Source organism: Epinephelus lanceolatus, chromosome 10 (genome assembly GCF_041903045.1).
Source record: "Epinephelus lanceolatus isolate andai-2023 chromosome 10, ASM4190304v1, whole genome shotgun sequence".
Classification (NCBI taxonomy): domain Eukaryota; kingdom Metazoa; phylum Chordata; class Actinopteri; order Perciformes; family Serranidae; genus Epinephelus; species Epinephelus lanceolatus.
This window is the reverse complement of record NC_135743.1, coordinates 270,001-282,723: the sequence shown is the minus strand read 5'-3', so window position 1 is coordinate 282,723 and position 12,723 is coordinate 270,001. Positions and strand designations below refer to the sequence as shown.

At 50.1% G+C, this 12,723-nt stretch overlaps 1 protein-coding gene across 1 annotated transcript in view; it reads right to left on the bottom strand.

The window, feature by feature from the left end:
* scap (SREBF chaperone) overlaps positions 1-12,723 on the bottom strand; it is a 95,574-nt gene that overhangs the window by 37,097 nt on the left and 45,754 nt on the right. Inside the window, exons 6-9 of the mRNA XM_078171251.1 lie at positions 11,520-11,625; positions 9,301-9,473; positions 8,736-8,862; positions 2,949-3,061 (exon numbers count right to left, since the gene is read on the bottom strand). Coding sequence (XP_078027377.1) covers positions 2,949-3,061; positions 8,736-8,862; positions 9,301-9,473; positions 11,520-11,625 — 519 coding nt within the window. The remainder of the gene's footprint in view (positions 1-2,948; positions 3,062-8,735; positions 8,863-9,300; positions 9,474-11,519; positions 11,626-12,723) is intronic.

The window sequence follows — 12,723 nt, the reverse complement described above, 5'->3', positions numbered from 1 at the left end:
CTGTGTGCTCTCTGTGTGTGCTCTGTGTGTGCTCTCTGTGTGTGTTCTCTGTGTGCTCTGTGTGTGCTCTCTGTGTGTTCTGTGTGTGCTCTGTGTGTGCTCTGTGTGTGCTCTCTGTGTGTGCTCTGTGTGTTCTCTGTGTGTGCTCTGTGTGTGCTCTGTGTGTGCTCTGTGTGTGCTCTCTGTGTGTGCTCTGTGTGTGCTCTCTGTGTGTGCTCTCTGTGTGCTCTCTGTGTGCTCTCTGTGTGTGCTCTCTGTGTGCTCTCTGTGTGTGCTCTCTGTGTGTGCTCTCTGTGTGTGCTCTGTGTGTGCTCTCTGTGTGCTCTCTGTGTGCTGTGTGTGTGCTCTGTGTGTGTGCTCTGTGTGTGCGCTCTCTGTGTGCTCTCTGTGTGTGCTCTCTGTGTGTGCTCTCTGTGTGCTCTCTGTGTGTGCTCTCTGTGTGTGCTCTCTGTGTGTGCTCAGTGTGTGTGCTCTGTGTGTGTGCTCTGTGTGTGCTCTGTGTGTGTGCTCTGTGTGTGCTCTGTGTGTGTGCGCTCTGTGTGCTCTCTGTGTGTGCTCTCTGTGTGTGCTCTCTGTGTGCTCTCTGTGTGCTCTCTGTGTGTGCTCTGTGTGTGTGCTCTGTGTGTGCTCTCTGTGTGTGTGCTCTGTGTGTGCTCTGTGTGTGCTCTCTGTGTGCGCTCTGTGTGTGCTCTCTGTGTGTGCTCTCTGTGTGCTCTCTGTGTGCTCTCTGTGTGTGTGCTCTCTGTGTGCTCTGTGTGTGCTCTCTGTGTGTGCTCTCTCTGTGTGCTCTCTGTGTGCTCTCTGTGTGCTCTCTGTGTGTGCTCTCTGTGTGTGCTCTGTGTGTGCTCTGTGTGTGCGCTCTGTGTGTGCTCTCTGTGTGCTCTCTGTGTGCTGTGTGTGTGCTCTGTGTGTGCGCTCTCTGTGTGTGCTCTCTGTGTGCTCTCTGTGTGTGCTCTCTGTGTGTGCTCTCTGTGTGCTCTCTGTGTGTGCTCTCTGTGTGTGCTCTCTGTGTGTGCTCTGTGTGTGTGCTCTGTGTGTGCTCTGTGTGTGTGCTCTGTGTGTGTGCTCTGTGTGTGTGCGCTCTGTGTGCTCTCTGTGTGTGCTCTCTGTGTGTGCTCTCTGTGTGCTCTCTGTGTGTGCTCTGTGTGTGCTCTCTGTGTGTGCTCTGTGTGTGTGCTCTGTGTGTGTGCTCTGTGTGTGTGCTCTGTGTGTGTGCTCTGTGTGTGCTCTCTGTGTGTGCTCTGTGTGTGTCCTCTGTGTGTGCTCTGTGTGTGCTCTGTGTGTCCTCTGTGTGTCTTCTGTGTGTGCTCTGTGTGTGCTCTGTGTGTCCTCTGCGTGTCCTCTGTGTGCGCTCTGAGTGCTCTGTGTGTGCTCTGTGTGCTCTGTGTGTGTCCTCTTTGTCCTCTCTGTGTCCTCTGTGTCCTCTGTGTGTCCTCTGTGTGCTCTGTGTGTCCTCTCTGTGTCCTCTAAAGTGTGCTCTGTGTGTCCTCTAAAGTGTGCTCTGTGTGTCCTCTGTGTGTGCTCTGTGTGTCCTCTGTGTGTGCTCTGTGTGTGTCCTCTGTGTCCTCTCTGTGTCCTCTGTGTGTCCTCTAAAGTGTGCTCTGTGTGTCCTCTAAAGTGTCCTCTGTGTGTCCTCTGTGTGTGCTCTGAGTGCTCTGTGTGTGCTCTGTGTGCTCTGTGTGTGTCCTCTCTGTGTCCTCTGTGTGCTCTGTGTGTCCTCTCTGTGTCTTCTGTGTGTCCTCTGTGTGCTCTGTGTGTCCTCTCTGTGTCCTCTGTGTGTCCTCTAAAGTGTGCTCTGTGTGTGCTCTGTGTGTGCTCTGTGTGTGCTCTCTGTGTGTGCTCTGTGTGTGCTCTCTGTGTGTGCTCTCTGTGTGCTCTCTGTGTGTGTGCTCTCTGTGTGCTCTGTGTGTGCTCTCTGTGTGTGCTCTCTGTGTGCTCTCTGTGTGCTCTCTGTGTGTGCTCTGTGTGTGTGCTCTCTGTGTGCTCTCTGTGTGCTCTCTGTGTGCTGTGTGTGTGCTCTGTGTGTGCGCTCTCTGTGTGTGCTCTCTGTGTGCTCTCTGTGTGTGCTCTCTGTGTGTGCTCTCTGTGTGTGCTCTCTGTGTGTGCTCTGTGTGTGTGCTCTGTGTGTGTGCTCTGTGTGTGCTCTGTGTGTGTGCTCTGTGTGTGTGCTCTGTGTGTGTGCGCTCTGTGTGCTCTCTGTGTGTGCTCTCTGTGTGTGCTCTCTGTGTGTGCTCTCTGTGTGTGCTCTGTGTGTGTGCTCTCTGTGTGTGCTCTCTGTGTGTGCTCTGTGTGTGCTCTGTGTGTGCTCTCTGTGTGTGCTCTGTGTGTGTCCTCTGTGTGTGCTCTGTGTGTGCTCTGTGTGTCCTCTGTGTGTCCTCTGTGTGTCTTCTGTGTGTGCTCTGTGTGTGCTCTGTGTGTCCTCTGCGTGTCCTCTGTGTGCGCTCTGAGTGCTCTGTGTGTGCTCTGTGTGCTCTGTGTGTGTCCTCTTTGTCCTCTCTGTGTCCTCTGTGTCCTCTGTGTGTCCTCTGTGTGCTCTGTGTGTCCTCTCTGTGTCCTCTCTGTGTCCTCTAAAGTGTGCTCTGTGTGTCCTCTAAAGTGTGCTCTGTGTGTCCTCTGTGTGTGCTCTGTGTGTGTCCTCTGTGTGTGCTCTGTGTGTGTCCTCTGTGTCCTCTCTGTGTCCTCTAAAGTGTGCTCTGTGTGTCCTCTAAAGTGTCCTCTGTGTGTGCTCTGAGTGCTCTGTGTGTGCTCTGTGTGCTCTGTGTGTGTCCTCTGTGTCCTCTCTGTGTCCTCTGTGTGCTCTGTGTGTCCTCTCTGTGTCTTCTGTGTGTCCTCTGTGTGCTCTGTGTGTCCTCTCTGTGTCCTCTGTGTGTCCTCTAAAGTGTGCTCTGTGTGTCCTCTAAAGTGTGCTCTGTGTGTCCTCTGTGTGTGCTCTGTGTGTGTCCTCTCACCCTGAGCGATGCGTAGTTTGACCTCCAGGTCAACGGGCGTGGACACCACAGACTTGGTGAGGACCAGGACGTTCTCCAGACCAATGACCACCACCAGGTATGGAAAGATCTCCCTGCAGACAGACAGATGGACGGACAGAGAGACAGACATTAGGAAGTGAGCTGAGACTGAGGGAACATGCTGGACATGATGATGAGACATGTCTCCATAGACACGAGACAGTCTGGACTCCTGATCAGAGACGGTCTCAGGTGAGGATGAGTCTCTGACTGAAATCAGATGTGTCTACATAAGAGCTGATTACACAACCCATCAGGTGACCTATCAGGTGACCCATGAAGTACCCATCAGGTGACCTATCAGGTGACCCATCAGGTGACCCATCAGGTGACAGATCAGGTGAACTATCAGGTGACCTATCAGGTGACCCATCAGGCGACCTATCAGGTGACCCATGAAGTACCCATCAGGTGACCTATCAGGTGACCTATCAGGTGACCCATCAGGTGACCCATCAGGTGACCCATCAGGCGACCTATCAGGTGACCCATGAAGTACCCATCAGGTGACCTATCAGGTGACCTATCAGGTGACCTATCAGGTGACCCATCAGGTGACACATCAGGTGACCCATCAGGTGACCCATCAGGTGAACTATCAGGTGACCTATCGGGTGACCCATCAGGCGACCTATCAGGCGACCCATCAGGTACCCTATCAGGTGACCCATCAGGTGCCCCATCAGGTGCCCCATCAGGTGCCCCATCAGGTGACCCATCAGGTAACCTATCAGGTGACCCATCAGGCGACCCATCAGGTAACCTATCAGATGACCCATCAGGTGCCCCATCAGGTGACCTATCAGGCGACTTATTAGGTAACCTATCAGGCGACCCATCAGGTGACCCATCAGGTGACCTATCAGGTAACCTATCTGGTGCCCCATCAGGTGCCCCATCAGGTGCCCTATCAGGCGACTTATTAGGTAACCTATCAGGTGACCCATCAGGTGCCCCATCAGGTGACCTATCAGGTGACCCATCAGTTGACCCATCAGGTAACCTATCAGGTGACCCATCAGGTGACCCATCAGGTGACCTATCAGGTGACCTATCAGGTGACCCATCAGGTAACCTATCAGGTGACCCATCAGGTAACCTATCAGGTGACCCATCAGTTGACCCATCAGGTAACCTATCAGGTGACCCGTCAGGCGACCCATCAGGTAACCTATCAGGTGACCCATCAGGTGCCCCATCAGGTGCCCCATCAGGTGACCCATCAGGCGCCCCATCAGGTGACCCATCAGGTGACCCATCAGGTGACACATCAGGTGACCTATCAGGTGACACATCAGGCGACCCAACAGGTGACACATCAGGTGACCCATCAGGCGACCCAACAGGTGACCCATCAGGTAACCTATCAGGTGACCCGTCAGGCGACCCATCAGGTAACCTATCAGGTGACCCATCAGGTGCCCCATCAGGTGCCCCATCAGGTGACCCATCAGGCGCCCCATCAGGTGCCTCATCAGGTGACCCATCAGGTGACCCATCAGGTGACACATCAGGTGACCTATCAGGTGACACATCAGGCGACCCAACAGGTGACACATCAGGTGACCCATCAGGCGACCCAACAGGTGACCCATCAGGGGTAGAGCTTAGATTGTTTGCTCGAGCCCGCAGGCCCAAGCCGGGTCGGGCCGGGACCTCATCAGAGGTTGGGACAGTAAGGACAGTGAAGACATTCATCACGTCAGACGCACAGAGATGTGACGTCAGAGCTGTGTCCTGAGTCACTGAATATGACATGACGTGTCCCCGCTGGTGTCCAGCTGTCAGAGCCTCACCGTCCTCTTCCTCACCTGATGTGATGTCATATCTGCTGATAGGCTGAGGGACGTTAACGAGGCCGATATCAGCCAATTACGTTCTGCGTCCTTATGAGGAACATGAAATGACCTTTACAGATTTCCACCACACGTTTACAGACTGTTGTTAACTCAATTCCTGTCTCTCTGAACTCTGAACTAAAGGTTACATCATTTCCTCCAAACTTCCTCAGACCTGTCCCCGTCCCTCAGGCCAGTTTGCTTGCTACTCCCTCAACACACACCAGGAACCGGAAGTCAGGCGCTACTGCTCTCTGGCGTCCTCCATCACTTTGGCGCCGTTAAGTGTCACTTTCTGCAGGACCTAAATCTTTGCCTGATCTGTGACTACACACCGCTGCAGACTCCTTTTGGAGTCTTCGCGTGTAAGGTTCCATTTGTGGCTCAAAAGAACTGCTAAAAACTAGAGAAAGTAGCCTCCCAACTAATCCAACAAGCTTACTACGTCACCACACATTACTCCATTACATACAGGCCGGCTTCCTCAGTTCCAGCGCTCCAGTGGACTTCCCTGCCAAGCCCGCAGCCACAGTTGTCTCCCCGCCACACTCTTCACCGGCACCCCCCATGGAGTAACAGGGCTCACCTCCCCCTCCTGGTCCATGGTTCCCCCCAACTACTGCCATAGTGGGGGACTCCACAATGAGAAATATCTGCTTTTTTAACGCCACCACTTATGTTTTCCAGGAGCCACTGCCTCAAAAATCATAGACAAACCCCCAGATTTACTCGAATCTTTTCCAGACTCCGTCAAACGTGTCATTTTGCACCTCGGTACGAATGATGTTGTCCGGTGTCAGTCTGAACTGCTGAAGAAGGACTTTAACAGTCTGTTCACCACTCTGAAAGACTGGGGGAAGTCAATCTTCATTAGTGGGTCTCTTCCCACAACAAACTCCTCTCCCTCCATTTTTGGATCCGGAACGCCTGCAGTACCCTTGGTTTTAATTTTGTCGACAACTTTAACTTATTTTGTAATCGCCCCTCTTTCTATCGGCAGGACGGACTGCACCTGAGTAAATTAGGTAGCCGCATGCTTGCAGCCAACATACAGTAGACTGTACACGGCATGGCGCGCACACACACACACACGCGTGACTGTTTACATGCTACACCCCCTCCTCAGCGCTTTCTTCTTCTTCTTAAACTACGATGCCCTTTGTGAGCTCTGCGAGTACTGCCTCCCGTAACCACCCCCCCTACAGGCGCCAACTGCAACTGCCACTAATGTCTACAGATAGCTCCAAGTGCAATAGCACTGTTTCTGGGTTGTATCTAAGTCATCCTACAGAACCTGGCCCTTCTCATACTGCCTCCACAGACTGCGTCTTCCGTTCCATAAACATTCCTGTTTTAATTACCGATAGACCGTATCCAGTGAAGCCTCACAATATCCCCAGATGCTATCAGAACTTATTCCCTATTAATTGCACTGCTACTCTGGACATGCACACATGCATCTGTTTCGCATTATTGAACGCCTGATCAATAGCCAATAAATCATTCATTTTGAATGATTTCTTTGTTGCCAAGGGTTTGGACTGCCTGCTGATAACAGAGACCTGGCAGAAAGAGCAGGAATCTGTTTCAGTGATTGAACTTTGTCCTCCAAACTGCTCTTTCTCCTGTGCCCCGCGGGCCTCGGGCCATGGTGGGGGGCTAGCCATAGTCCACAGAGACTGTTTTACTACCTGCAAGTTGAGCACTAGATCTTTTTTGACATTTGAAGTTTTGATGACCAATTAAATATCACAGAGTCATTTAACCTGAAACAGCATATATCTGGTCCCACGCACATTAAGGGTAACACTCTGGATCTGGTTTTCACTTTTGGTTTGAATGTCACAGATGTTAGTACTGAGGATTTGCTTGTAACTGACCACAAAAGTGTTCTATTCAATCTATGACTTGATGCTGATGTTTCACCAGGGAAGCAAGCAAAAATTTTACGCATCCTTAACAGTCTCTTGGCGGGAAAATTTTCTGCTGCTTTTGACTGCTGTGCAGGCCAAGCTTAGTCACCTCATGTGGACGTAGATTCTCTCCTTCATGCTTTCAACTCCCACTGCTCCACAATTTTAGATGAAATAGCCCCCACAGTTACCCGTACCATCAGACCTGTTAACTCCTCTCCTTGGGTAAATAACCAGATCCACAGCCACAAACGCAAATGTTAAAAAATAGAATGGCTTTGGAAAACCACCAAGGTCCACCAGGTCCACCGTCTCGATCTCAAAGATCTGTTAACAGAGCTCAATGCGCTGATTAAGAACACAAGGACTGCTTGTTTTGCTAACCTGATCACATCCAGCAGGCGAAACCCCAGAGTCTTATTCCAGATTATTAATAACATTATCAGTCCTCCACTCCCCTCAGTCCCTGCTTCCTCCAATCAGGATTGTAATAATTTTCTGTCTTTTTTGTGAATAAGGTTGTTGCTGTTAGGGCTAGTATCACCCCCTCCAATGCCTCCCCTCCAACCTGTCCACCCAGGCAGGTTTCTCTAAGCAGTTTCCCCTCTATCACTCTGCAGGATATTGCTGAGCTAGTGAGCAGGTTGAAGTGCTTTAAAGTGGTTCGCCTCCTACCTCAGTGAGAGAAGCTTCTCAGTAGCTGTTACCCCTTTTGTGTCTGACCCCGCCCCACTGTCATGTGGCCTGCCTCAGGGTTCTGTTCTGGCCCCTATACTGTTCTCCCTGTATATGCTTCCCCTTGGCCGCATCATCAGTAATTTCAAAGATGTTTCCTATCATTGTTATGCAGATGACATCCAACTATACCTGTCATTTAAACCAGATAACAGACGAAATCAACATAATCCATGAATGTCTGTCTGCTATCAAGAACTGGATGTCCAACAACTTCCTCCAACTAAACGCAGACAAGACTGAGTTTCTTATTACTGCGGATGACTCTACGGTCTCTAAGGTGGTCAACCACATGGGGTCACTGGCACATAACATCAGGTCTGATCTCAGGAACCTTGGAGTAATTTTTGACCAAAACATGCTGTTTGAAAAACATGTTAATTCTCTGTCCCGCTCATGCTTCTTCCACCTCAGAAACCTTGCAAAACTCAGGTCCATCGTCTCACACTCAGAACTGGAAATGGCCATCCATGTATTTATTTCATCCCGGCTTTACTACTGCAATCCACTATTCACCTGCCTCAGTAAAACATCTCTGGACCGTTTACAACTCGTCCAAAATGCCGCTGACAGGTTGCTCACTCGGTCACATAAGTCTTGCCATATCACCCCCATCCTGGCGTCCCTGCACTGGCTTCCTGTTCACTTTAAATTCCAAAGTAACAGTAACTCCACAAAGTAGCCCCTGCTTACACCTGCGAGCTCCTCAACCCTTACATCTCCAACCGGTCACTGAGGTCTTCTAACCAGGGGCTCCTGGCTGTGCCTCGGACAAGGGTGAAAACTCGAGGTGACCGAGCTTTTCAATCCGTGGCCCCAAAGCTTTGGGACTCCTTGCCCTTGGACCTGAGATACTTAGCCTCTGTCCATATTTTTAAGATGCAATTGAAGACACACCTTTTTAGGCAGGCGTTTGGACAATAGATTGTTGTTTAGATTACACTGTATCTTTTGCTGTTTGTACTTGCTGTGTTTTCTATTAATTTAACTGTTTGTATATTTATTGTGAAGCAATTTGTGACTTCTAGCTGTGAAAGGTGCTGTATAAATAAAGATTTACTTACTTACTTACTGTCCTTCAGACATCTCTCAGCCATGTCCCCGTCCCTCAGCCCTGTCCCCATCCCTCAGCCCTGTCCCCGTCCCTCAGAAGTCCCTCAGCCCTGTCCCCGTCCCTCAGCCCTGTTCTAAGAGTCCTGCTAACAAACCAAACCAGACTAAGGTCTGACAAGCGTCCGTACCCTCCGTTGAGCGTCGGCGTGAGTCCAAACAGCGTGCAGAGTCCCACAGACATGAGCAGAGAGCTGAGGACAGTGACCACAGCGGCCAGAGCCAGACCCCACTTTGACTTCACCATGTCGATCTTCCCTGCAGGAGGAAGAGGAGGAGAGTCACATGATGAAGACTTCAGTCAGTTCATTAAATATATCAGCTGTTAACATAAACAGTAAACACAATCATGAGTGTGTGTGTGTGTGTGTGTGATATACTGAGGGTGTCATCAATCAATCAATTTTATTTATAAAGCCCAATATCACAAATCACAATTTGCCTCACAGGGCTTTACAGCATACGACATCCCTCTGTCCTTAGGACCCTCACAGCTGATCAGGAAAAACTCCCCAAAAAACCCTTTAACGGAGAAAAATGGTAGAAAGCTCAGGAAGAGCAACTGAGGAGGGATCCCTCTTCCAGGACGGACAGACGTGCAATAGATGTCGTACAGAACAGATCAACAGGTCTCACAGATTGATGTGTGTGTGATCACAGACAGACAGACAGACAGACAGACAGAGCAGGACTGACGTGTGGAGAAGTAGATGTAGGCGAACAGGATGATGTAGGTGGTGACCAGAGGGATGAGCTCAGCGATGCCGATCTCCTCTTTGAAGTGGACATGAACCATGTGATCGTCTCTCAGGCTGCAGTTAGATGATGGGTGGAGCTGCTTCAGACGAGACCGCAGGCTGCTCAGGAAGCTGAGGGGGAGGAGACACATCTTCATCATCATCACCACCACCATCATCATCGTCGTCATCATCATCATCATCACCATCATCACCATCATCCTCACCATCACCATCATCATCATCACCACCATCACCATCACCACCATCATCATCACCATCATCATCACCATCATCATCACCACCATCATCACCATCACCATCACCACCATCATCATCACCACCACCATCACCATCACCACCATCACCATCACCACCATCATCATCACCATCATCATCACCATCATCATCACCACCATCATCATCACCACCATCACCACCATCATCATCACCATCACCATCATCGCCATCATCACCACCATCATCATCACCACCATCACCATCACCACCATCATCATCACCATCATCATCACCACCATCATCATCACCACCACCATCATCATCATCATCATCATCATCACCATCACGACCATCATCACCATCATCATCACCATCATCATCATCACCACCATCATCACCATCATCATCACCACCATCACCACCACCACCACCATCATCATCATCATCATCATCATCACCATCACGACCATCATCACCATCATCATCACCACCATCATCATCATCATCATCATCACCATCATCATCATCACCACCACCATCATCACCATCATCACCACCATCATCATCACCACCACCATCATCATCATCATCATCATCACCATCACGACCATCATCACCATCATCATCACCATCATCATCATCATCACCACCATCATCACCATCATCATCACCACCATCACCACCACCACCACCATCATCATCACCATCATCACCATCATCATCATCACCACCATCATCACCATCATCATCACCATCATCATCATCACCATCATCACCATCACCACCATCATCATCACCATCACCATCATCACCATCATCATCACCACCATCATCACCACCACCATCACCACCACCACCACCATCACCATCATCATCGTCACCATCATCACCATCATCATCATCACCACCATCATCACCATCATCATCACCATCATCATCATCACCATCATCACCATCACCACCATCATCATCACCATCACCATCATCACCATCATCATCACCATCACCATCAGCATCACCATCACCACCATCACCACCATCATCATCACCATCATCACCACCATCATCATCACCATCATCACCATCACCACCACCATCATCATCATCACCACCATCATCACCATCACCACCACCATCATCATCATCACCACCATCACCATCACCACCGTCATCATCACCACCATCACCATCATCACCACCGTCATCATCACCACCATCATCACCACCATCACCACCACCATCATCATCATCATCACCACCGTCATCATCACCACCATCATCACCACCATCATCACCACCATCACCATTATCATCACCACCGTCATTATCACCACCATCACCATCACCATCATCATCATCACCACCATCATCATCATCACCACCACCATCACCACCGTCATCATAACCACCATCACCATCATCACCACCGTCACCATCACCATCATCACCACCATCATCACCACCGTCATCATAACCACCATCACCATCATCACCACCGTCACCATCATCATCATCACCACCATCACCATCACCACCGTCATCATCACCATCATCACCACCATCATCACCACCATCACCATCATCATCATCACCACCATCACCATCACCACCGTCATCATCACCACCATCACCACCGTCATCATCACCACCATCATCACCACCATCACCATTATCATCACCACCGTCATCATCACCACCATCACCATGACAGCTGATTTATAACGTGTCACACAGTGAATAAACATGGTGACAGCTTCCTTTATATGATGTCACATTAACATCAGCCCTGAACAGACAGACAGACACACACACACACACACACACACACTCTGAGGACTAAATATTCTCTTCATGTTAAAAATGACAACAAAAGTCAGAATAAATCATATTCAGATGAACATGCACTTTTTTTTTATTTCCTGTGCAGGTGTGACTCACCTGGCGTCATATCTGGACAGCACCACCGTGATGGTGTAGGTCACCACCCTCTTCCTGTTGTAGTGACTGACTCCAGTGTATTTCCCTGGGACTCCAAACAGCAAGTCTGAAACACACACAAACACACACACAGATACATTAACACATCATTGTGACGGACAAACAGGAAGTCAATCATCAACGTCAGCGTGTCAGTGGGTGGAGTTTCTTCAGTCTAACAGATGGCGCTGACCTCCAGCCGCCGCTCAGTGACGGCGACACGTTCAAACCTTTATTTATAATCTGACATTAATCAGTCACAGGAAGTCACAGCGGGTGGCACGGTGGAGCAGTGGTTAGCACTGTCACTGTTTGACCCCAAGGTGGAGGAGCCTCTCTGAGTTAGCATGTTCTCCCCATGTCACCGGGCTTATTAAAGCCACGCCTCCTCTCCTTCTCTCCCAGAATCCTCTGCTCTGTCCCCTGGTTGGACGGAGCTGTCCTGTTAAAAACTGATGTAGGTCGTTCAGGTTATTATCACTGTCTGTACGATGGTTAACAGAATGTTAGTTCAGCTGGTGTCCATGTCCCCCATCTTCTCCACCTCCTCCATCTTCTCTCTTTCCTCCGTCTTCTCCACGTCCCTCGTCTTCTTCCTAAACTCCATCTTCTCCATGTCCTCCATCTTCTCCATGTCTCCATCTTCTCAATGTCCCCCATCTTCTCCCTGTCCTCCATCTTCTCCATCTTCTTCACGTCTCCATCTTCTCCCTGTCCCCATCTTCTTCCTGTTCTCCATCTTCTCCATGTCCTCCATTTTATCCATGTCCTCCATCTTCCCCATCTTCTCCCTGTCCTCCATCTTCTTCGCGTCTCCATCTTCTCCCTGTCCTCCATCTTATTAGTGTACTCCATCTTCTCCATGTCCTCCATCTTCTCCGTGTCCTACATCTTTTCCACGTCCTCCATCTTGTCCACGTCCTCCATCTTCTCCATGTCCTGCATTTTCTTCTCCATGTTTACTGATATTTAATCTGAAAACATCCACCTGGTTACCCAGCAGCAGCAGGTGGAGGTCAGCAGGAGCAGAGTTTACAGTTGATGTCCTGATGAAAATCTGCAGCTACCATCCATCACCGTCCATCACTACTCATCACCGTCCACCACCGCCCATCAGCATCCATCACCGTCCACCACCGCCCATCACCATCCATCACCGTCCATC